General features: G+C 35.5%; 1 protein-coding gene across 5 annotated transcripts in view; it reads left to right on the top strand.

The window, feature by feature from the left end:
- The window catches only part of GRIK2 (glutamate ionotropic receptor kainate type subunit 2), a 645,523-nt gene that overhangs the window by 228,156 nt on the left and 390,745 nt on the right, over positions 1-26,622 (top strand). For all 5 annotated transcript variants that reach the window (XM_061207627.1, XM_061207628.1, XM_061207630.1 and 2 more), the window contains exon 2: positions 23,009-23,176. In XM_061207627.1, the coding sequence (XP_061063610.1) occupies positions 23,009-23,176 (168 nt within the window). The remainder of the gene's footprint in view (positions 1-23,008; positions 23,177-26,622) is intronic.

Below are 26,622 nucleotides of genomic sequence, written 5' to 3'. Positions count from 1 at the left end.
ATTCTCCATTAATATTTTGGTATATATCCTTTCAGACATATTTCTATGTATTTTTTTATATGTATGTATCTGTAGATAAATATTTAGACATAACTAAAATGGCATAGCTAAGTTTTATTGAGATATCTCTGTCGTTGTAAGAATTTTAATTTATTCTCTCATTTAATTTTCACAACAATCCTATGAAGTTAGTACTTGGCAATACCAATATAACATAGCAGTTTTTTTCCAATGGGCTGAACTGGGCTGTGAACCCAAGCAGGCTGACTCTAGAGACCTTATTTTGAACCATTACATAATATTGCCTCTTAAAAACATGCCAATTTTTTACTTACTATTTCATTAGCAATATATCCTGAATATTTTTCCATGTCAATAAATGTACATCTACCCAAGGATGTTAATGATTGCACACTATTCCATTGGTGGTTTCCAACACTATATAGAACTACTCTGCAGATGATGTACATTTAGATTGTTTCTAGTTTATTTCCTTATTAAAAATGATACTGCTATGAACATCTTTGAACATATATAATTTCTGGTAAAATTTGTCTAACTCTTCAATATCTGTGCTATTTGCCCTTCTGCTGATACAATTTGCCCTGCAGAATTATCTGCTCAAAGATTATTCCTTGATTCTGCAGGTCAATAAAATTATATTAATGCAGGACATACTTATTGAGCACCTACTGTGTGACAGACACTCAGCTAAGAGCTAGGCATTCAACTATAGCAAATGCTTGAGTTTACAGGCTAGTCTCACTAACTTATGAATTTTAGACACTTTTTTTTTTTAAAGCTTTGTTTGATTATAGATCCATAGTTCATTTCCAGGGTATGTTTAAGAGTAGTACCAATTTTCAACAAAAATATGTTTCGCGTGTGTCTGTGTGCGTGTGCGTGTGTGTGTGTATGTTTTGACCCACTCTCCATTCCGAACACACAAAGCCTCATAATCTACAACTGGGTCATTTCATTTGACCTTAAGGTACACTTGTTTAGGCTGTATCTACATAGAGTCCGTGTAAACATTTTTGTCAGTGACATATTGCTTTGTTTGACAGTATCAGGCCACTACATTTTCTCCCCTACTTTGTCTCTGGATTAACTAGCTAGTTAAATTTTCTTCAGATCCTGCTTTTGTATGAGTCTTTGTGGGTGTATATCAGTTTTGCATGCATACTCACATATGTGTACATTGTTTCTATATTAGATCTCTACTGGCTTAGTCACATTATCTGCAATTAAAATTTCCACACTGCTTTCTTGAGTTAGATTTTTGGAAAAAGAAACTTAGTAACTTTAATACTGTATTTACGTATTTACAATTTCCCTGATATACAATTGTTTGCAGTATTTTCTTTCCATATCTGCTTTGAATTTTTTCAGTTTTTAAATTTCTCAGGAAATAATATCCATTATTGAATACTGAACCTAGTTCTGAAGTTATAATTTTTATATAAATTCCAATTAGCCTTAGAGATATAGTCTTCTATTTCACAGACTGTCCTAATTATAAAAATAATTCATGAGACTGTAATTTATAAAGGGCTTTAGCAAATAAGTGAGGTTTTCTGGATTGTGTGAAGAGAATCACCAAGGAAGGGACACAGTCTGATCCACATGATTCTCGTAGTTGCCTGGGAAAAGGAAAATAAATAATGGCTATGTGGTCAATTTCTATAATATTTCTTTTATATTATATTGGTATAAAAATATGATTTTAATTTCCTTCTATTTATTTTGTGTTAATAATGCAATTCTCTCATATTCTCTCCCCACATTAGTGGTTTATTCTTCAAACATTTATTAAACACACACTGAATGCCTAGCACTGAGTTAAGTCCAATGGGTCAAAGATGAGTAAGTTCCATACATGAGGAACCATGTACGGTAATAGAAGGTTATGCCACACGATGCAGTTGGAAGTACTAGAAAAGAGGAGTGAAAAAAGTATTGCAAATGAGAGGCTTGAAATCTATCTGAGGGAGTTTGTGGAGAGGTGGGCTTCACAACAGAGATGATGAGGTTTTATTAATGGTAACATGAATCCTAAAATTTTTAATAATCTCAAAAAACTTTAGATCTGATTAATACTACAGATTTTAAAAAGGGAAACAAAATATTTTTAAGGATTTAAGGAACCTTTCCACAAAAGGTATAAATAAACAGTTCCTTTCTTTATTATTTTTTAATCCCCTCATTTGAAACAAAATAATAAACACACAAAATAACATGGCTCATACATATTAGTCAATAGTCCAGTTAATAGCATAAGGAAGATTTTTGTTAAGAAACTCTGCAAAATAAATATGTAAGGGAGAATGAAAGGACTTTCTTGATGTTATAGTCCAGATAAATAATGTAAATTATTTTGTATGTGATATCAAATTACCTATTTAGGTTGCTTCATGGATTACACGATTACTATTAAACTGATTGCTGATTTTTTGAAATATCAATTTGCTAGCCATCTTTTTTTATTACTGTTTTTAGATTAAGACTTAAGGAAGTTTATTTTAATACCTCTAATTTAGCCTCATAACACCTAAGTGCTCTTTGCAAACTCAAAATGTATTTGTATCTATATTTTCATTGACTGGATTCAGTAATATTTGGATGCAGGATTTCTCAAATCAGTATTTTTTTTGCAAATGGAAGGGAGGCTGTGCCATACTTGCAAGAGACTGGCATTTAACCAGCTCCTAACTTCTGACAGAATCAGTGTTGCTTCTCAATTTACTGAGCAGTTCTTAAGCAATCTTAGAATCAGGAAAGTTTTCTGAATCTCGATCTTCAAGATCATTTCACCCAGCCCCTTCATTTTGCAGAGGAGAAAACGTTGGTCTGGATAGTGAAGGGGCTTGGTCATTCAATCACTTTTGCCTTTTCTTTTAGCTGACCTATTTCTTAAAAATCAATATAATTAAGTGTGTGCTCTTGGCCCTCAAATAGTTGGTGTTATTTATACTCTTTATATGGTGATTATTCACATAGCTGCCTTCCCTGTTATCTCAGTTTGATCTGGTCTATTTATATCTCGATATTATTCAAGCATCTGCCTTCCCAATCAGTATGCATTCCTTCTAGGTCCTAAATTGCTAACATTTAAGTATCCATTTCCCAATTTTCCTCTCAGTATATAATACATCTACTTTAAAATTAATATTATTTGAATGTGTAACTCCATGGTCCTCCCTGTGATTTTAAGGGTCCATTTGTAGAAGGAAAAAAAAAATCAACACCTATTTTCCATTCACTAGCGAAAAATATGTTGGAAACAGTAGGAGGTTTGTAAAGTTAAAAGCTTATTTATTTTTAAAATAAGAAAGCACATTTCCATGCCTGAGTGTAACCAATCTTTGTCCAATGGAACTATGATGTTATTTTCTGCAACTTGATTTCACTTTTTATGAGCCATCTAACTCATATTCTTTATTCTAGACTATCAGCAGCTTCCTTTTTCCAAATGCTCACTACAAGTTTGAGTTGAATTGAATATAACAGATGTAAAAGTGGTATGCAAGAGTAGCTTTCATAGCTTCTGTAGTTAAAGAACTGCAGAGTGCTAAAACTGCAAAAAATTACAGGACATTCCACAGACAAAATTTTCATTGGTCACGTGTTTGTATAGTTTTTAGTTTACTTGAAATATTGACAAGGGTGCTAATTTGTATGCTTGGATGAGACTACACCAGTAACATCACAATTCAGGATGTTATTGTCACTAGAAAAATGTCTCAAAATGCTGGAGCCAGTCCTTTAATTAAATTAGAAATACCCATTGCTTCATGACTGAAGGAAGTCAAAAACGAGTGAGGGGTGTTTCTCAATGTGAAGTAGAGATGGATCACTTCTCCTCCTCTTGGAAAATTCATACATGATACCATATGCTGTCCATGCAATCCTTTTTTGGGAGCTGTGACCTACTTATTCATTTTTCCGTGGCATGTCAGTCATTCAAGTCCATGTGTGCATGTTCTTTTCTACTTGCATCACTTAGGTAACCAGGATGGCATCTACCAACTTCACACAAAATAAATTTCAGAGTGTAATGGTCATACTTCATATGAATGTAAAACTCTAAGAATATGTTTTAGGAAATTGAAAGTGTTTACCATCCAGAAAAAGGAGAGCTGCCGTGAAAACTACCAGAAGTTGAGGGTAAAGAGTGGCGGTCTTACCCAGCAGGAAGCAGTACAGCATAGTGATTAAAAGCTGGAGCCTGGATGGAAGTCTCCTGTGTCTGAATCCAGCATCCATCACTTCCTGACTGTGTAACTGACCTTAGGCAAAATTCTCAGGATGCTGGATGTGCTCCAATGTCTTGTTAAAGTACTGGACCTGCTCCAAGGTCTTGCTAAAATAGAGGACATTAGACCCAGTAAAGTAAGTTATTTAGCCTAAAAATTAAAATACCTTGTGAGACAATGGAACATAAAGGAGGTAAGCAATTATGTTATATTTTAATTCTGAATAGCAGAGATACATTCAGAATTAAAATATAACATAACAGTGGGAAATACATTGAAGACAGAAAGTGTGATTCAACATTTCTTGATGTCGTTCTGTTTATGTTTGTAAAATATTTATCACAATGCCTGATATAAAGTATGCTCTTAATGAATGTTGACTGTTAGAAGCTTTCATCCTTCAGAGTAAGCATGGGTTTGAACATGTTTCATACTGATTTAACTTTCTTTTTTAATTTAAGTATAGTTGATTTACAATATTATATTAGTTTCAGGTGTACAAAATAGTGATTGAACATTTTTATAGATTATATTCCATTTAGGGTTATTACTAAATAATGTCTATATATCCTTGTGCTCTACAATATATCCTTGTTGCTTATCTATTTAACATGGTAGTTTGTGTCTCTTAATCCCATATCCCAGTCTTGTTCCTCCCCCCTTCCCTCTCCCCACTGGTAACCACGAGTTTGTTCTCTATACCTGTGAGTCTGTTCCTGTTTCATTATATACATTCGTTTTATGTTTTTAGATACCACATATAATTGAGAACATAAAGTATTTATCTTTCCCTGTCTGAATTACTTCACTAAGCATAATACTCTCTAGATTCATCCATGTTGTCACAAATGGAAGAATCTTATTCTTTTTTTATGATCGAGTAATATTCCTATATATATATATATATATATCTCACACCTTCTTTATTCATTCATCTATTGATGGACATTTAGGTTGCTTCCATATCTTGCCTGTTGTAAATAATGCTGCTATGAACATTAGGCTGATTGTGCCTTTTAAAATTAGTATTTTTGTTTTCTTTGGTGAAATACCCAGGAGTGGAATTACTGGATCATATGGTAGTTTTATTTTTAGTTTTTTGAAGAACCTCCATACTGTTTTCCATAGTGCCTACACCAATTTAAAATACCACCAACAGTGTACGAGGGCTTCCTTTTCTCCACATCCTCACCAACATTTGTTATTTGTGTTCTTTTTGATGATAGCCATTCTGGCAGGTGTGAGGTGATATCTCATTGTAGTTTTGATTTGCATTTCCCTTATGATTAACAATGTTGAGTATCTTTTCATGTGCCTGTTGGCCATCTGTGTATCTTTTCTGGAAAAATGACTGTTGAGACCTCCTGCCCATTTTTAATTGGGTTTTTTTTTGTTTTATATTAAGTTGTATGAGCTGTTTATATATTTTGAGTGTTAACCCCTTATTGGTCATATCATTTGTAAATATTTTCTCCCATTCAGTAGGTTGTCTTTTTGTTTTGTTGATGGTTTCCTTTGCTGTGCAAAACTTTAAAATTTTTTAGGTCCCCCCTTCTTTTTTTTAATTTTTGCCTTTATTTCTTTTGCCTTAGGAAAGACAGATCCCAAAAAATATTGCTATGATTTATGTCAAAGTGCCTCTGTGTTCTCTTCTAGGAGTTTTATGGTTTCACGTCTTACATTTAGGTCTTTAATCAATTTTGAGTTTATTTTTGTATATTGTGTGAGGAAATGTTCTAATCTCATTCTTTTACATGTAGCTGCTCAGTTTTCCCAGCACCACTTATTGAAGAGACTATCTTTTCTCTGTTGTATATTCTTTCTTCTTTTGTTGTAGACTAATTGACCATTAAGTGCATGGGTTTACTTCAGGGCTCTCTATTCTGTTCCATTGATCTATATGTCTGTTTTTGTGCTACTGCCGTACTGTTTTGATTACTGTCGCTTTGTAGTTTAGTCTGAAGTCAGAGAGTGTGATACCACCAGCTTTGTTCTTTTTCTCAAGCTTGATTTGGCAATTTAGGGGTCTTTGTGGTTCCATATAAATTCTAGGATTATTTGTTCTAGTTCTGTGAAAAATGTCAAGGGTAACGCAATCCCTATCAAAATGTCCCTATTTTAACAATATGAACATTTTGGACATTTTAACAATATGAATCTTTCCAATCCAAGAGCATGGGATATCTTTCCTTTCTTTGTATCATTTTCAAATTCCTTCATCAATGTTTTATAGTTTTCAGAGTATACATTTTTTTATCTCCTGGGTTAAGTTTATTCTTATGTATTTTATTCTTTTTGATGTAATTGTAAATGAGATTGCTTCCTTAATTTCTCTTTCTGATAGTTCATTATTAGTGTGTAGAAAGACAACAGATTTCTGTATATTAATATAGTATCATTCAATTTTACTGAATTCATTTATTAATTCTAATAGCTTTTTGGTGGAGGCTTTAGGGTTTTCTATATATAGTATCATGTCATCTGCAAATAGTGACTGATTTAACTTTCTTAAACTTCAGTTGCTGGAGTATGCATTATAGTGTTTGAAAGTGATCTGGAACTGAGGGAATGTAAATCAGAGATTACAAATTAGTCAAGTTAGAGTTAGGGCCAGTAAGGAATGTCTCCCCAGAATAGGGGACTATGCCAAAGACTCACAATGCATTAGGAGAGAAAGAAGGTTGCAAAAATGTGTTAATGTGTATGTATATGTGTGTAGGTATGCATATGTGTATGTTCTTTTGTGTGTGTGTGTGTGTGTGTGTGTGTGTTCGCATGTGTGTATGTGTAGGTAGGAACTAGGTTTCTGGGCAGAGGAACATCATTTGGAAAGAATGGAGGCATTTGACCTTGGTTCACTCAGAGAAAGGTAGGTAGTTTTATTTGGCTGTAACACTGGGGAAGTGGGAGTAGTAAGAAAAGAGCCTAGAGAGGAAGGCAGAAGATAGATTATGAAGAACTTGGTAATTAACATTAAGCTTAAAAATTAGGCAGTTACTGAAAGATTTTAGAAAATAAATAACAAGATTAAAGTTGTATTTTAGAAATATTACTCTGGTTGCAGTGTGGAGAAACTATTGAAAAAAGCCAGAGTTGGTGGAGGGCGCTGTAGAAGATCCAGTGGAAAGGCAGGATTACAGTGTGGAAGGCATAGTGCCTCTGACTTAGTCAAGTAAAGCCTGTGAAAAGTGTACAGTGATGTTTCTGTAGAAGTGATGGAGAACTATGAACTGTTAGCTAAAATAATTAAGAAGATCATTAGCTAGTTTAACAATAGGGAAAGCTTCCAGTAGAGGTATCCATGGGATTATGACCTGAGTCTTTGTCTTTAACTCTCTATCGCTCCACATTTTTACCACTGACTTGGACTGAATATGACCTAAAGGCAAAGGGAAAATAAACACATTTCGTATATCTCCGTAGTATTAATAACTTGCCTTGGTACACTAGAAACTGAATAAATTAATATTAATAAAGAGTTGATAGAATCAAAATCCAAATAGTATTAATTAGAAAATTAAACCAACTATAAATAGACGATATTAATCAGGGACACATGAAAATAAAAAAGAAAAATAGTACATCACAAACTTTTTTAATGCAAGCTTAAGATGAATCAGCAGTATGATATTGTATTCTAAAAAAAAAACAAAAATGCACTCTTTATACAATGTATACTACATTAACTTAGGGAGCTGGCAGTCCTATTATAATTTGCTTTGCTTGAACCCACTTGGAATATGATTAAGAGATGGACTCACACTGAGCTGTGATACACTGGAGTATGTTCAGAGAAAAAAATAACTAGAGAAATGAATGGATCAGAATAGTCATGTGTCAAACAAAAGATTTAAAAGTCTTAACCTGGATAAAAGGAAGTATAGTAGGAACTTGGTATCTGTTTTCAAATTCTGGAAGATGATCACATGAAAACTCGACTTAAATTTATTCTAATCAGAGCAAATGGTTAGAAGCTTCAGGGAGCAAATGATAGATTCATAGATGAGAGAACTTTGTGCTAGAACTCTTCCAGAGAAGAAAGAAGTTTTAGATAGCAGCAGGTTTGCCATTCCTAAGAGACCCATATGTATCAATAGTATTAGAAGCAATCTGAATATCCAAAGGATGGGTAGATGAGATAATTAATTGATTGTGTCATTCTTAGACTCCTGTATCCTTTACATTTACAATAATAATACAATTTTAGTATTAATACATAGTGAGTATTTTTATAAATATTTGCAGATTGATTTAATGGTCTTTTTGAGACATCTGTTAAAAACATGCAGCAATAACAAAATGATAAGTATAGGAGTTTTATTTTATCCTGTCCTTTTTCTTTTTCCCCCAAACTTTATTATGAAATTATTAAATATACAGAAAAATTCAAATGAAATAAATATTCCTATACTCACCACTTTGATTAAACAGTTGTTAACGTTTTTCCATCTTTGTTTCTGTGATGCCTTACACCTAAGCACTTCATCATGGATCTCCTAAGAACAAGGATATTTTCTTACATAAACGATATCATTATTTTTCCTAAGGAGAAAAAAGAAACAAATAATTCCCTAATGTCATTTAATATCCAGGGCATTTTTTAAATGACCATTGATATTAATAAAGAAACATGATGATTTTATCTTTTTTTTTTGTTTTTTTTTTTTGTTCCTGTTTTTGTTGTTCATCCGTGGCTGTGGCTTGGGCATTTCACACCATGCCAGGCTCTGAATTTTGCTCAAAGTTGCCTGTAATCCTGTAGAGGCTGTGTCCCTGGACAAAGACCACCCTCAGTGGTGAGATGCCATTTGTGCTGGGGTCAGAGGGGCTCTCTAAAGGGATATATGAATGAACCTGAATGTTATGGGCCTGAATGTGCCACGATCATATACTTCTAAATTTTGGCCTGTCATGGAAGTGTCCTTTGGAAAGTGTTTCTGAGAAAGGAAGCCTGTGTGGGTGGTAGATTTCCTCTACCCCCTCTGCAGGTTGTGCTAATTTGTGTGTGAAATTAACCACTGGGGACATTTCTTCTAACAGCATTTTAAGCTCTTAAATGAGATGGTCTGGCTAGTAGGGGTGAATTTATTAGCACCCAGGGAAAGCCTTGGAGCATCTGTCTTCTGTCTTCCATCTCGTATTTCCCCCAGGTAGCGGCTGTGTGTGACAGCAAAAATTCTACCACGGTAACATGAGGGGTCTAGGCTTTTCCTTGGGGAGAACATTCATCTGCTGCAGTGCTCACTAGTGGTCTAGTGGGTGTATTCTGATGAGTTTAGTCAGCAGAGCATTTTAAAAAGTTGAACTTCCCTTTTGATGGGGTGAGTGCTCTTCAGTCCTCACCACCTCTTACTGAATCTCCAGTGTAGGCACTTAACTTTGCAGCTCTGGACCAAAGGATATTGGGGCTCAGAGGGAAGGCTGTTCCAGTGGTTGCCTTTGGCTCTGGGATGTTATTGTGTCTTTTAAACTTTGGGGGTTTAGGGGTTGGTGCTGTGATGATATAGACGCTGGTCATTCTCTCTGGAACTTTGGAAAGGTGAGATCTGGGGCATGCAGGACAGGATCCTTCTAACTTTGATGTGATGCCGCCTCCAGTGGAAGATTCCTCAAGCTGCAGCTACTCAGGAACTGATCCAGCCAGCACCCAAGGAAGACTCTTAAGGACCAATCTTATTAAAGTTGTTGAATAGCAAGCTGGGTTTCTATTCATCCGACCAGCCTCTTCTTGGACCTGCAACTCCTTGACGTAGATGAGGCCAACATTTTTTTACCAAAAGTTCTGGAGGCTGGGAAGTCCAAGATCAAGGTCCGAAGCATTTAGTTTCTGGCAAGGTTGCTTTTCCTGGCTTGCAGACGGCTGCCTTCCCTCTGTGTCCTCACATAGTGGAGAGAGAGAAAGAAAGAGATGATTTTATCCTTTGGATAAGGATTTGTAGAAAATTAAAATGAGGCGGACATCTTTTGCATTTGTTTAGATAGAAAATAAGGTTATTATAACAGTTGATTGAAAGAAACAGCATATCTTCTGAGAGGATAACAGATGATGTATCATTCACAACATCGATTCCTTTATTGAACTGAATGTCTGTAAGACACTGATTGTACCTACTTTATGATAGGACCTATTTGAACAGTCTTAGAAGTTAGATGTGAGATTGGTTGGCACATCCATCACAGGCTTATGAGTCATACAATCCTCAGTAATAGTTAAAATGGACCTAAAAGAGAAAAAAACATGGATAGGCTTTAGCAGTTGACTAATATAAATCTTTTATTTCAAGTCTTGGGTAATGTTCTTTTGTGAATCAGAGCCTGTGATAGGGAAAGTTGCAGTGTTGTGAGTTCTGTGTAAATGAGGAATTCCTTGCCATTTGGGCTTCTGTATCTGCTAAACAAAGTGGGGCAACTCTGCTTATGGAAAAGAAGACTATTCTATTCTGTTTCTCTCTTTTTTCTCTAACAAGCCTCTTATAGAATGATGAAAACTATTAACTTTTACTCTAAGCTTGGAGAAAGAATTGCAGGCCTATCACTTGATACAGAGGTTATGTGAGATGTGATGGCTTTTCCTAAATTAAAACAAGCAAAGAGACAAAACAATTAAACAAACAAAAATAAAACTGTGAGAATGATTATCTCATATGATTTTTTTTTTTTAATTTCAGAAAGCCAAAGGTAAGTATAAGAAAGCAGTGAAATTTTGCTTGTATCCAATGGAGACTAGGGAATGTGATGATAATGAGAAAGTGGTCTCTAGATTCTTGAAAATGTGAAACTGTGTGAATCTTGATACAAGTCTCTGGAAACACTTAATTATAGATTACTAAGATGCTGCTTTAGGATCATATAGTTCTTCTATGTTCTTTATTACCCTGAAATGTATTTTATCCACCAAACATGTTTTTGTGAACTCCTTAGGGTAGCAATTCTGTCTTCATGTACCACATGCTTATGAAATGCTACATGCAATTCTGACACTTCATAATAAAAAGAATAAGTCTAGAAGCAAACACCTTGTATAGGAGGTGCATAGCACGAAATAAATATTATTTCTCAAGGTAAGAGAATAAGCCCTGTTCAAAATCATGTGAACAACTACCCTTTTGCAGGTCTAAGAACGGATGGAAAAAATGCTTCGCCTTTTAATTTTTTATTAGGAAGTTTTAAAACCAAAGATATACTTTTAGAATAAAAATAGCTGATTTCTTCCTCAGAGAATCAAATGCATAAACTTTTATTTTCTACTTCATAAAGAAAAGAACTGAAATATGTACTTTCTCAGTTCTCTGCTCATCTTCACATCAACAGATTACAGAGAATTGCCTCATGGCTTGAGTAAGTAAGGTGTCCTCCTATCCAAGGCTTAACCTACTTCCCATGCTTTGGATTTGATCCTCTTTGGCTCTTGAGGAGTTATAACTCATGAGTTATCCCCTCTCTTTTCTGTCTTTTAACTTTCTCTTTCTATTGGTTCTTTCCCCCATCATATAAATATGTTGTCTTTCTCATTAGAAAAGAAACAAATGCATAAACATCCTGAAATTTCATACTATCTCTGGTTACTCTCCTGTTTTCTGCTATCCCTTAATATTCTAGCTTCATTTTAAAACATATTTTATTCATTTTTTTTTAAAGTTGTAAGATTAACACAGGTTCATTGTTAACTATTTAAAACAGACACAAGAAAATTAATCAAATGCCTATCATCTAAAATGAACCACACTTAATACTTTGTTAAGCATAAGTGCAAATTGTAACTTCTTATAAAGCATGTTTTGTCATCAGATACCTTCTATAGAATAAAAATGGCTAGATGCAGAGTATTTTATTAATTAAATGTACCATAGTTATGTAAATAATCCCCTCGCATTGGATATTTAGAGTATTTCTAATCACATTGTTCCTATGAACAAAGAAAGTGAGCACCCTTGTAGCTAAATCGCCCACAGTTTTCTTAAGGTTATATCCTGTAAGTAGAATTAGCAGATTCAAGTGTATGATATTTTTAAAGCTTGATAGATTAACAAAAAGTTTTCATGAAAGTTTGTATCAATTTATTTTCCTTTTCAACTGTACTTTTTCTCATACCTCCATAATTTTTTTTTTTTTTTAAACATCTTTATTGAAGTATAATTGCTTTACAATGGTGTGCTAGCTTCTGCTTTACAACAAAGTGAATCAGTTACACATATACATATGTTGCCATATCTCTTCCCTCTTGCATCTCCCTCCCTCCCACCCTCCCTATCCCACCCCTCTAGGTGGTCACAAAGCACCGAGCTGATCTCCCTGTGCTATGCGGCTGCTTCCCACTAGTTATCTATTTTACATTTGGTAGTGTATATATGTCCATGACACTCTCTCACCCTGTCACATCTCACCCCTCCCCCTCCCCATATCCTCAAGTCCATTCTCTAGTAGGTCTGTGTCTTTATTCCCATCTTGCCACTAGGTTCTTCATGACCTCTTTTTTTTTTTTTTTTTTTTTCCCTTAGATTCCATATATATGTGTTAGCATACTGTATTTGTTTTTCTCTTTCTGACTTACTTCACTCTGTATGACAGACTCTAACTCCATCCACCTCATTACAAACACCTCCATTTCATTTCTTTTTATGGCTGAGTAATATTCCATTGTATATATGTGCCACATCTTCTTTATCCATTCATCCGATGATGGACACCTAGGTTGCTTCCATGTCCTGGCTATTGTAAACAGAGCTGCAATGAATATTTTGGTACATGACTCTTTCTGAATTATGGTTTTCTCAGGGTATATGCCCAGTAGTGGGATTGCTGGGTCATATGGTAGTTCTATTTTTAGTTTTTTAAGGAACCTCCATACTGTTCTCCATAGTGGCTGTATCAATTTACATTCCCACCAACAGTGCAAGAGTGTTCCCTTTTCTCCACACCCTCTCCAGCATTTATTGTTTCTAGATTTTTTGATGATGGCCATTCTGACCGGTGTGAGATGATACCTCATTGTAGTTTTGATTTGCATTTCTCTAATGATTAATGATGTTGAGCATTCTTTCATGTGTCTGTTGGCAATCTGTATCTCTTCTTTGGAGAAATGTCTATTTAGGTCTTCTGCCCATTTTTGGATTGGGTTGTTTGTTTTTTTGTTATTGAGCTGCATGAGCTGCTTGTAAATCTTGGAGATTAATCCTTTGTCCGTTGCTTCATTTGCAAATATTTTCTCCCATTCTGAGGGTTGTCTTTTGGTCTTGTTTATGGTTTCCTTTGCTGTGCAAAAGCTTTTAAGTTTCATTAGGTCCCATTTGTTTATTTGTGTTTTTATTTCCATTTCTCTAGGACCTGGGTCAAAAAGGATCTTGCTGTGACTTATGTCATACAGTGTTCTGCCTATGTTTTCCTCTAAGAGTTTGATAGTGTCTGGCCTTACACTTAGGTCTTTAATCCATTTTGAGTTTATTTTTGTGTATGGTGTTAGGGAGTGTTCTAATTTCATACTTTTACATGTACCTGTCCAATTTTCCCAGCACCACTTATTGAAGAGGCTGTCTTTTCTCCACTGTATATGCTTGCCTCCTTTATCAAAGATAAGGTGACCATATGTGTGTGGGCTTATCTCTGGGCTTTCTATCCTGTTCCATTGATCTATATTTCTGTTTTTGTGCCAGTACCAAACTGTCTTGATTACTGTAGCTTTGTAATATAGTCTGAAGTCAGGGAGCCTGATTCCTCCAGCTCCATTTTTCGTTCTCAAGATTGCTTTGGCTATTCGGGGTCTTTTGTGTTTCCATACAAATTGTGAAATTTTTTGTTCTAGTTCTGTGAAAAATGCCAGTGGTAGTTTGATAGGGATTGCATTGAATCTGTAGATTGCTTTGGGTAGCAGAGTCATTTTCACAATGTTTATTCTTCCAATCCAAGAACATGGTATATCTCTCCATCTGTTTGTATCATCTTTAATTTCTTTCATCAGTGTCCTATAATTTTCTGCATACAGGTCTTTTGTCTCCTTAGGTAGGTTTATTCCTAGGTATTTTATTCTTTTTGTTGCAATGGTAAACGGGAGTGTTTTCTTAATTTCACTTTCAGATTTTTCATCATTAGTATACAGGAATGCAAGAGATTTCTGTGCATTAATTTTGTATCCTGCTACTTTACCAAATTCATTGATTAGCTCTAGTAGTTTTCTGGTAGCATCTTTTGGATTCTCTATGTATAGTATCATGTCATCTGCAAACAGTGACAGCTTTACTTCTTCTTTTCCGATTTGGATTCCTTTTATTTCTTTTTCGTCTCTGATTGCTGTGGCTAACACTTCCAAAACTATGTTGAATAATAATGGTGAGAGTGGGCAACCTTGTCTTGTTCCTGATCTTAGTGGAAATGGTTTCAGTTTTTCACCATTGAGGACAATGTTGGCTGTGGGTTTGTCATATACGGCCTTTATTATGTTGAGGAAAGTTCCCTCTATGCCTACTTTCTGCAGGACTTTTATCATAAATGGGTGTTGAATTTTGTCGAAAGCTTTCTCTGCATCTATTGAGATGATCATATGGTTTTTCTCCTTCAATTTGTTAATATGATGTATCACGTTGATTGATTTGCGTATATTGAAGAATCCTTGCATTCCTGGAATAAACCCCACTTGATCATGGTGTATGATCCTTTTAATGTGCTGTTGGATTCTGTTTGCTAGTATTTTGTTGAGGATTTTTGCATCTATGTTCATCAGTGATATTGGCCTGTAGTTTTCTTTCTTTGTGACATCTTTGCCTGGTTTTGGTATCAGGGTGATGGTGGCCTCGTAGAATGAGTTGGGGAGTGTTCCTCCCTCTGCAATATTTTGGAAGAGTTTGAGAAGGATAGGTGTTAGCTCTTCTCTAAATGTTTGATAGAATTCGCCTGTGAAGCCATCTGGTCCTGGGCTTTTGTGTGTTGGAAGATTTTTAATCACAGTTTCAATTTCAGTGCTTGTGATTGGTCTGTTCATATTTTCTATTTCTTCCTGGTTCAGTCTCGGCAGGTTGTGCATTTCTAAGAATCTGTCCATTTCTTCCAGGTTGTCCATTTTATTAGCATAGAGTTGCCTGTAGTAATCTCTTATGATCGTTTGTATTTCTGCAGTGTCAGTGGTTACTTCTCCTTTTTCATTTCTAATTCTATTAATTTGAGTCTTCTCCTTTTTTCTCTTGATGAGTCTGGCTAATGGTTTATCAATTTTGTTTATCTTCTCAAAGAACCAGCTTTTAGTTTCATTGATTTTTGCTATTGTTTCCTTCATTTCTTTTTCATTTATTTCTGATCTGATCTTTATGATTTCTTTCCTTCTGCTAGCTTTGGGGTTTTTTTGTTCTTCTTTCTCTAATTGCTTTAGGTGCAAGGTTAGGTTGTTTATTCGAGATGTTTCCTGTTTCTTGATGTAGGCTTGTATTGCTATAAACTTCCCTCTTAGAACTGCTTTTGCTGCATCCCATAGGTTTTGGATCGTCGTGTCTCCATTGTCATTTGTTTCTAGGTATTTTTTGATTTCCCCTTTGATTTCTTCAGTGATCACTTCGTTATTAAGTAGTGTATTGTGTAGCCTCCATGTGTTTGTATTTTTTACAGATCTTTTCCTGTAATTGATATCTAGTCTCATAGCGTTGTGGTCGGAAAAGATACTTGATACGATTTCAATTTTTTTAAATTTACCAAGGCTTGATTTGTGACCCAAGATATGATCTATCCTGGAGAATGTTCCATGAGCACTTGAGAAAAATGTGTATTCTGTTGTTTTTGGGTGGAATGTCCTATAAATATCAATTAAGTCCATCTTGTTTAATGTATCATTTAAAGCTTGTGTTTCCTTATTTATTTTCATTTTGGATGATCTGTCCATTGGTGAAAGTGGGGTGTTAAAGTCCCCTACTATGATTGTGTTACTGTCGATTTCCCCTTTTATGGCTGTTAGTATTTGCCTTATGTATTGAGGTGCTCCTATGTTGGGTGCATAAATATTTACAATTGTTATACCTTCCTCTTGGATCGATCCCTTGATCATTATATAGTGTCCGTCTTTGTCTCTTGTAATTGTCTTTATTTTAAAGTCTATTTTGTCTGATATGAGAATTGCTACTCCAGCTTTCTTTTGATTTCCATTTGCATGGAATATCTTTTTCCATCCCCTCACTTTCAGTCTGTATGTGTCTCTAGGTCTGAAGTGGGTCTCTTGTAGACAGCATATATATGGGTCTTGTTTTTGTATCCATTCAGCCAGTCTGTGTCTTTTGGTGGGAGCATTTAATCCATTTACATTTAAGGTAATTATCGATATGTATGTTCCTATTCCCATTTTCTTAAATGTTTTGGGTTTGTTATTGTAGGTGTTTTCCTTCTCTTGTGTTTCTTGCCTAGAGAAGTTCCTTTAGCATTTGTTGTAAAGCTGGTTTGGTGGTGCTGAACTCTCTCAGCTTTTGCTTGTCTGTAAAGGTTTTAATTTCTCCATCAAATCTGAATGAGATCCTTGCTGGGTAGAGTAATCTTGGTTGTAGGTTTTTCTCCTTCATCACTTTAAGTATATCCTGCCACTCCCTTCTGGCTTGCAGCGTTTCTGCTGAAAGATCAGCTGTTAACCTTATGGGGATGCCCTTGTGTGTTATCTGTTGTTTTTCCCTTGCTGCTTTTAATATGTTTTCTTTATATTTAATTTTTGATAGTTTGATTAATATGTGTCTTGGTGTGTTTCTCCTTGGATTTATCCTGTATGGGACTCTCTGTGCTTCCAGGACTTGATTAACTATTTCCTTTCCCATATTAGGGAAGTTTTCAACTATAATCTCTTCAAATATTTTCTCAGTCCCTTTCTTTTTCTCTTCTTCTTCTGGGACCCCTATAATTCGAATGTTGGTGCGTTTAATGTTGTCCCAGAGGTCTCTGAGACTGTCCTCAGTTCTTTTCATTCTTTTTTCTTTATTCTGGTCTGCAGTAGTTATTTCCACCATTTTATCTTCCAGGTCACTTATCCGTTCTTCTGCCTCAGTTATTCTGCTATTGATCCCATCTAGAGTATTTTTAATTTCATTTATTGTGCTTGTCATCGTTTCTTGATTCCTCTTTAGTTCTTCTACGTCCTTGTTAAATGTTTCTTGCATTTTGTCTATTCTATTTCCAAGACTTTGGATCATCCTTACTATCATTATTCTGAATTCTTTTTCAGGTAGACTACCTATTTCCTCTTCATTTGTTAGGTCTGGTGTGTTTTGACCCTGCTTCTTCATCTGCTGTGTGTTTTTCTGTCTTCTCATTTTGCTTATCTTACTGTGTTTGGGGTCTCCTTTTCACAGGCTGCAGGTTCGTAGTTCCCGTTGTTTTTGGTATCTGTCCCCAGTGGCTAAGGTTGGTTCAGTGGGTTGTGTAGGTTTCCTGGTGGAGGGAACTAGTGCCTGTGTTCTGGTGGATGAGGCTGGATGTTGTCTTTCTGATGGGTTCGTCCACGTCTGGTGGTGTGTTTTGGGGTGTCTGTGGCCTTATTATGATTTTAGGCAGCCTCTCTGTTAATGGATGGGGCTGTGTTCCTCTCTTGCTAGTTGTTTGGCATAGGGTGTCCAGCACTGTAGCTTGCTGGTCGTTGAGTGAAGCTGGGTCTTGATGTTGAGATGGAGATCTGTGAGAGATTTTCGCCGTTTGGTATTACGTGGAGCTGGGAGGTCTCTTGTGGACCAGTGTCCTGAAGTTGGCTCTCCCACCTCAGAGGCACAGCCCTGATGCCTGGCTGGAGCACCAAGAGCCTTTCATCCACACGGCTCAGAATAAAAGGGAGAAAAAATGGAAAGAAAGAAAAAAAGAGGATAAAATAAAATAAAATAAAGCAATTATAATAAAAAATAAGAAAAAAAATTATTAAGAGTAAATTTATTAAGAAAAAAATTTTTTTAATTTTTAAAAATAGATTTATTAATTTTTTATACTAAAAATAAGAAAAAAATTATTTAGAAAAAATTTATTAAGAAAAAAATTTTTTTAATTTTTTAAAATAAAAAATATGAAAAAACTTATTAAAAATTTTTTTTAAAAATAGAAAATAAGGAAAAAATTATTAAGAAAACATTTATTAGGGAAAAAAAAATTTTTAAGCCAAAAAAAAAAAAAAAAAAACGGATGGACCTAACCCTAGGACTAACGGTGAGAGCAAAGCTATACAGACAAAATCTCACCCAGAAGCATACACATCTACACTCACAAAAAAAAGGAAAAGGGGAAAAGTTAATATATCCTGCTCCCAAAGTCCATCTCCTAAATTTGGGATGATTCATTGTCTATTCAGGTATTCAACAGATGCAGGCACATCAAGTTGTTTGTGGAGCTTTAATCCGCTGCTTCTGAGGCTGCTGGGAGAGATTGCCCTTTCTCTTCTTTGTTCGTACAGCTCCCGGGGTTCAGCTTTGGATTTGGACCCGCCTCTGCATGTAGGTCCCCTGAGGGCGTCTGTTCCCCGCCCAGACAGAACGGGGTTAAAGGAGCAGCTGATTCGGGGGCTCTGGCTCAGTCAGGCCGGGGGGAGGGAGCGGTACGGAGGAGGCGGGGCGAGCCTGTGGCGGCAGAAGCCGGCGTGACGTTGCAGCAGCCTGAGGCGCGCCGTGCGCTCTCCCGGGGAAGTTGTCCCCGGATTACGGGAGCCTGGCCGTGGCGGGCTGCACAGGCTCCCGGGAGGGGCTGTGTGGAGAATGACCTGTGCTCGCCCACAGGCTGTTTGGTGGCGGCGGCAGCAGCCTTAGCGTCTCATGCCCGTCTCTGGGGTCCGCGCTGATAGCCGCGGCTCGCGCCCGTCTCTGGAGTTCGTTTAAGTGGCGCTCTGAATCCCCTCTCCTTGCACGCCGCGAAACAAAGAGGCAAGAAAAAGTCTCCTGCCTCTTCGGCAGCTGCAGACTTTTTCTCGTGCACCCTCCCGGCTAGTTGTGGTGCGCTAGACCCTTCAGGCTGTGTTCACGCAGCCAACCCCAGTCCTCTCCCTGGGATCCGACCGAAGCCCGCGCCTCAGCTCCCAGCCCCCGCCTCAGCTCCCAGGCCCCGCCCACCCCGGCGGCTGAGCAGACAAGCCTCTCGGGCTGGTGAGTGCTGGTCGGCACCGCTCCTCTGTGCGGGAATCTCCGCTTTGCCCTCCGCACCAATGTGGCTGCGCTCTCCTCCGTGGCTCCGAAGCTTCCCCCCTCTGCTACCCGCAGTCTCTGCCCACGAAGGGGCTTCCTAGTGTGTGGAAACCTTTCCTCCTTCACAGCTCCCTCCCACTGGTGCAGGTCCCGTCCCTATTCTTTTGTCTCTGTTATTTCTTTTTTCTTTTGCCCTACCCAAGTACGTGGGGATTTTCTTGCCTTTTGGGAGGTCTGACGTCTTCTGCCAGCGTTCAGTGGGTGTTCTGTAGGAGCAGTTCCACGTGTAGATGTATTTCTCATGTATCTGTGGGGAGGAAGGTGATCTCCGCGTCTTACTCTTCCGCCATCTTGCCCCTCCCTCCATAATTTTGATCTGTAAAAATTCCATCTGATTGTTTTAATCTTTCGTTTTTCTATATTTGCACATTTTCATGTCTTCATTGATTATTTGCATGTAATATTTATTATCTATTCATATTCTTTGCCACTTTTTCCATTGGAGTGATTATATTTCTCGTTAATATTATTTTATATTGAAGATACCAACCTTTTTTTCTAATATGTTTGTATTCAGTTAACATACTTTCACATATTTTCTTCATATTCCTTTAATCATTTTAATGAGTTTGATTATGAATTTTTTCAAATATTCAAATTACATTCAGCAATATTGCCCTTATTTTTACTGTTTCTGTTATCAAACTTAGAAAAGCCTTAGCACTTTTATGCAATTGCTTTTTAATGTAAAATTTTATTAAAGGATGATCTATATAAACCAAAATACACAACCCATAGTGTAAAGCCTTAATAATATATATCCAAGCAACTAGGATAAGAAACAGAATACCACCAGCGCCCAGAAGCGCATCATTCACCCTCCCTGCACCTACACCCAACACCATTTTTGGAACTTTTTAAAAAATGAAATCATACAGCAATATTCCCTTGTGTCTGACTCCTTTCAGCATTTCGTTTGTAAGATTCATCTCTTACTGTTGAATGTAGTTGTGCACTGATGCATTTATTCCATGCTGCTATGAATATTCTTGTACATGTTTTCTGATGAATATATATACACATTTTTCTTGGGTATATATCCTGGAGTGAAATTTTGGGTCACAGGGTTGGTGTATTTTCAATTTTAGAAGACTCTGACACATAATTTTCAAAGTAGGTTGTTATTTTGAAGAGAGGTGAAGGATAGGAAAGTGTTAACCCGCTATCATCATGTGTTGACCATTTCTGTATCCTTATTTTGTATTTATACCACATTCAAATTAAAATTTGAACTAAGGAAAGTAGATATAGTTTTTCCATTTTATTTTGCCATTAAGAAATAACTTCAGGGCTTCCCTGGTGGCGCAGTGGTTGAGAATCTGCCTGCCAATGCAGGGGACACGGGTTTGAGCCCTGGTCTGGGAAGATCCCACATGCCGCGAAGCAACTGGGCCCGTGAGCCACAACTGCTGAGCCTGTGCTCCGCAACAAGAGGCCACGATAGTGAGAGGCCCGCGCACCGCTATGAAGAGTGGCCCCCGCTTGCCGCAATTAGAGAAAGCCCTCGCACAGAAACGAAGACCCAACACAGCCATAAATAAATAAATTAATTAAAAAAAAAACAAACAAACAAGAAATAACTTCAGATTTGTGTTTCTAAAATTGATTCTGTATTCCTAATTAAGGTTAAGAAGTACTTAACAATTACTCAATTATTTTTCTGTTCCATATATAAGATCTTACAATTCTGATTACGTATTATTATTAAAGTCATCATATCTCACATTTTAGGAATTTCTGTGTATTTTGCCTGAATGAAATTTTGAAGAAAACTACTAATTTGTAGTGGAATAGGCAAGGGCTTTGGAGTCAGGCATGAACAAATTCTAATGTTGGCTCTATCACTTGATAAGCTGCATGATCTTTGGCCAAAGTATTGTTTCCTGTAAAATTTTACTACTTGGGGTTGCTTTGAAGATTTAGTGAAACCTTAAACTCTTATGGAATGTTTGCTCTATGGCAGCCACTGATTCTAAGTGACTTGTTATGAGATAACATTTGCCCTTTACAACTCTATGCAGTAGCCTCCATTATCATACCTTTTTTAGAGATGAAGAAACTCAGACTGAGGATTGAAGCAACTGTGCTAATTTACCTGGGTTACAAGTGGCGGAGCCAGAATGTGAACCCAGTTTGGCTTCAGAGTCCATGCTCATACCACTGTCCTCTTCCACATATAAGACATCTGATTTTGTTCTTGACACCCATTAGGCATGTAAATACTTAATATCCTTCTGCTTAGCATAAGTCACCAAAGATTTTAAACATATTTGGAGTACAATTTCACACAGTTGATTGTTCTGTAACTACACCATCAAATTAGTTGAAAAAATAAGAGAAATATTTCTAACTAATACCGTGTAAAATGACAAATTTCCAATGCTTCCTGAATATAAATTTTTCCAATCACTGGGGTATCTTCTGAGTCCTAATTCTTCACATTTAGGGGAATTATTACTATACCATGACTTCTTACTAATTTAGAATAGGTAGTTTGCTGATAGTATAGTCACCTGACATTCATGTGTCAAAAGATTTTTTATGAGGTATGGATTGCAAGCTGTGGAAATGCCCTATTCAAGGGAGTTTAATATGTGAATGACGGTGCTGAGAGCACATGGTGTGAAATTTGAAAGGGAGAAAAATAAATGTTCTTTAATTTTAATGTTCTGGTTTCCTAAGGACAGAGGTTGGAGGGTGTCAGCTATCAGGTGCTCCCTTTTTCATTCCATTCACCAAAGCAACAATAAGGAAGAGATTCTGTTGGAGACAAAGGTCCCAGTTAGGTCACTTATAACTGAAAAGAGAGAGATGATGTCAAGGCTGGGACACGAATGAGGGAACTGGACTGAGGCACAGCTGGTGGAAGGTGACAAAGGGAAAGGACGTGTCTTTAAATTATAGTCTACATTGTATGGCCAAAATTATATGCTGCAGTGTTATTCACTGACTAAGGGATTTGCACTGTTTGGGAGTTATCTTTCAAAAATGTCAAGTGGTTTTTGAAAAAGGATTTAGAGTGAAACAAATAGAAAAATGCTACTTCGTCCTTTTTTCTTGCAAGTAAGATGCTGGAATTTGCAAGTGAATAAGTATTTCGAACTTTTAACACGGTAAGTGCCATAAAAATTATGCTAAAGAATTCTGATTTCTGAATTAATAGAGACAAATTTAATACAGTTTTCCCAATGCTAACTTTATAGCTTTATATCAATATAGAGGATTGATTATTTTCTAACTGTGTGTAAAATTTTGAGGGTTAATGTTCAGTACTTAAGGCAAGATTTATGTATACCTAGGCCCTAAAAGAGGCAATTACTAAATAAAAAGGCAAAATCATATTCAAATCATGGTAAATTTTGGTAACAATATCAAAGAAATTTTGCCAGTGTGAATTTATCTTAAAGGGCACATCCCAAATATTCAAAATCATAGAAAATGTAAGCACAGACTCCATGTACTTAGACAAATCACTCAAACACACACACACACATAAGTGCACAAATACATACATAAAAGTACAGAAACCTTCCCAGATTTTCTCTATCTTGTAAGAACTGTGTGATTATTTTTTTTCTTTGCCAGGTGGTATTTTTGAATATGTGGAATCTGGCCCAATGGGAGCTGAGGAGCTTGCGTTCAGATTTGCTGTGAACACAATCAACAGAAACAGAACCTTGTTGCCCAATACCACCCTAACCTATGACACCCAGAAGATAAACCTCTATGACAGTTTTGAAGCATCCAAGAAAGGTAATTGATAGATATTTAACAGTATGTTTTCTGGAATTCAAATGTTCAGCTATTCTTAAGAGATTTCTTAATCCCAAAAGTAATTAATAAGTCATTAGGAATATTTTCATGCAAATGTTTCTTTTCAAACTGCACATAAATTTTATCAGGGAAGGTAAAGTGACATGATTACCTACTGAAAAAATAATTGCTTATAACATGAAATGCAATGAAGTCTGGGATAGTGAAATTTTTTTTTCCCCATTAATCCTTTTGTTTTGCTACTAAACTATTCCTATTTTAAGAACTTTCTAAAATAAAACAATACCATCTGTGGATTTTACGAAGTTTTACAATCAATTTTTACATTTTTATTTGCATTATGTGTCAATTCCACTGTATTACTGTGGTCTCAATTTTCTGACTACTTTGAAAGTTCTGTGGTTCCAAGTGACTTCAAAAAGTCAGTCTAACCTTAATTGGAAAAATTTGAACAACCTTTCATTTGTGTATAGTCTATGCCCATTTTTTAACCACTTGATGTTTCTTTTTGTGACTGAAAATAAATGACTAATGATATGAAAACCGGATTATATGAAGAAATAATAAGAATACCTTATGAATTTTATTTATTTTATTATTTTGTAAAACTGTGTTTTAAATATAAGAATAGAAATATAATTTTCTGGACTATGAATTTAATGCATATGTGAAGGAAGGTAATAGAGAAACTATTATTGAGGCATTATTTTAACCAAACAGTTTTAGTAATAAATATGTTTTGAGAGGTGTTTTTATAGGCTTACTTTGTCTAAGTAGGTGATCTTTTCTTTTGCATATTTAGCATTCATGTAACAGAAATTAAATTTCATAAAGTAGATTTTCTCAAAGGAGTGGACTTAGAAAACATTTGTTCTAAATTCATATTTTTAAAACAATGTTTGCTTTTCTGTAATGCTAATATTGTTTTATTAGCTACCTTACATTCATAGAAATGTACATAATTATTTATAATTCTAACTTGGTACAGATTTCTTCTAAACTCACTAATATTAATGGCAGTTAATAAGGTACAATATTTCTTGAGATGAAAGTATCCTTCTTTTCCCCCAGCTTACTTGTGTTTATCAAAACCTATGTTCTGCTTGCCCTTTGAATTCATATCTTTATGAATAAAAATAAGTTTCCACATTTCAGAACCATGTCAGGGTGATGAAAGGTTTTGAAGGCTGAAAAAAAGGGTAAAGGTTATTGTGAAATACTACATTTGTCATCATAATTGCAAAATAAGTCATTAACTGCAAGACAAGTGCATTTGATTATTGACATAGTTCATGATTATTTCCATTAGGAAGAAGAAGCTCTGTCTCAAATGAAATAATTTAGACCAAAGAATATGGAATATGAGTACAGTATAAATAAAATATTAATAGATTTCTTAATGGTGACTTCAAAGTAGCAACATAAAAAAAAAAGTGGACTAGATTGTTCTAACAACAAACAGCTTACTATCTTGGGAATATCTTAGCAAAATTATGAGGTGGTAAACTCATTTCGTTTTCAAAATATTAAAAAGGATTTACAAAGTTTGTCACCCATTAAAAATCCATTGGGAATCCAGTTCCTTAAGTGACTTTGGCCTGAAGCTGAAAAAGCTCAAATAAGTGTATGAATAAGTTTCTTTGTGAGTTGTCTAAAAGGGTGGATGTCATGGTTTGGAACTTGTCTTGTGAAGCTCTTGCTTGTCGACCTGTTGCTGGTTGGAGGGCACAGCAATATATAAAAAGATAATATAAAGGAGAGATCTAACATAGTTTTTGAATCTTATGGGGCCTCAATAAATATATATGTAATACTGATATTTACGACTAATTACAAAATAGCAAATAATAAATTTGGACATTCTTAAAATTTTTTTTAAATTAATTTTTCCAAGGCAAGAATATAAGTTAAATGTTTAAATGTAAACATTTTCACTGATATATGGTCTTATACTTTTAGTAGATAATACTGTTTTGCTCCATAAATAAACTTTAATGCATTAGAGCTTGAATTATTATTTGAATCATACATTGCTTTTAAATGACTCCTCTGATACCTGAAAACTCTATTTCTTATTTGAAACACACTTCAAAAGTTCTATGTAAACTAATATAGTGGTTTTTAACTTTCTTGATTTGTGACTTGTCAAAAATCTGGAGAAGGAAGATCTTTTATTTTCAATGTATGTGAATTAAAATCTGTGTGAGTGAAAAACTTTAGGCTCTACCTTTCTACTGATTTAGAATTCCAATCATTTTAAAAGTAAGAATCTATATATTCAAAAATTATTTATTTGTATCATATTGAATTTTTGGAGAAAGTGTAAACTTTTTTTTTCCAACTAAAATTTATTTATTAAATATCTCTATGCTTAAGAATACATCCATCACATTGTATTTTATGTGGCAAAATCTCTGAAGGAAAATATCAGAAAATTTTGCACAGTAGAATCACAAACTATTTTTGAGGGATTAAATCTGAACTCCTAATTGATCCCTAAATCCCAATAACAATTCTCCTTAGTCATATTTAAATATTTGCAGGGATATACAAACCATTGCCTCTTGGAGCAGACTTCCACTTTTGAACATTTCTTACTTCCCTTAAATTGTATCAAAATTTGTGAGAAACTTCTAAACATTTGCCCTAATTCTTCCTTTTCCAGTCAAGTGAAACAAACTTTAGCCTCTTTCACAGGGCAGATCTTCAAATATTTAAAGATGAGTTTCATGTTTCCAATAACTATTGACTTTCTAGACCCAAACTTAGCAGTTGCTTTAGTGTACCTTATAGAATTTCAAGTCCCGTCACAGTCTTTCTATTCCCATCTGAATACCTTCTGATTTAATTATGTCTCTCTTAATTATTGTAATTATTACTGATGTGAGTAAACTTTTCTACAAGTAAATATTGGACTGGTCAAAAAGTTCGTTCGGGGTTTTTCCATACGATGTTATGGAAAAACCCAAACGAACTTTTTGGCCAACCCAATATAAACTTAAAAAAAGTAATTCAGTACAATATAGAAGACTTATAGTATCCAAAAGCCAAATAAATAAAGATGATTAAATACTTATCTATTTAATTACATACTTTGATGTTCTTCCTACTCAATGAGATTAATCCCTATGAAATCACCCTCTATGACTCATGTCAGGTTTTGTATGGGTGTTTGTATGCACCGCTTGACCTATATCATCAGATATTTGCAGATACTTAGCTATGTGTAGCCATAGCTTTTTGGATAGGCAGTGGAAGATAAATGGCTTCTGATTAAGAATTTGAAATTGTAGAGAATGACCAGTGAATTTGGGAAAGAACACTATTCCCCGATATGAAATATTCTTCCAAAAAGAACCCTCTCCCCTTAAATCCTAGAATATTCCCCCTCTTTCTCCTTCCTCCTCTCCTCCCTTGGGAGGAGA

Source organism: Eubalaena glacialis, chromosome 12 (assembly GCF_028564815.1).
Source record: "Eubalaena glacialis isolate mEubGla1 chromosome 12, mEubGla1.1.hap2.+ XY, whole genome shotgun sequence".
NCBI lineage: Eukaryota > Metazoa > Chordata > Mammalia > Artiodactyla > Balaenidae > Eubalaena > Eubalaena glacialis.
Note: the sequence above shows the minus strand (reverse complement) of the source record. Positions and strands in the feature narration are given on the sequence as shown.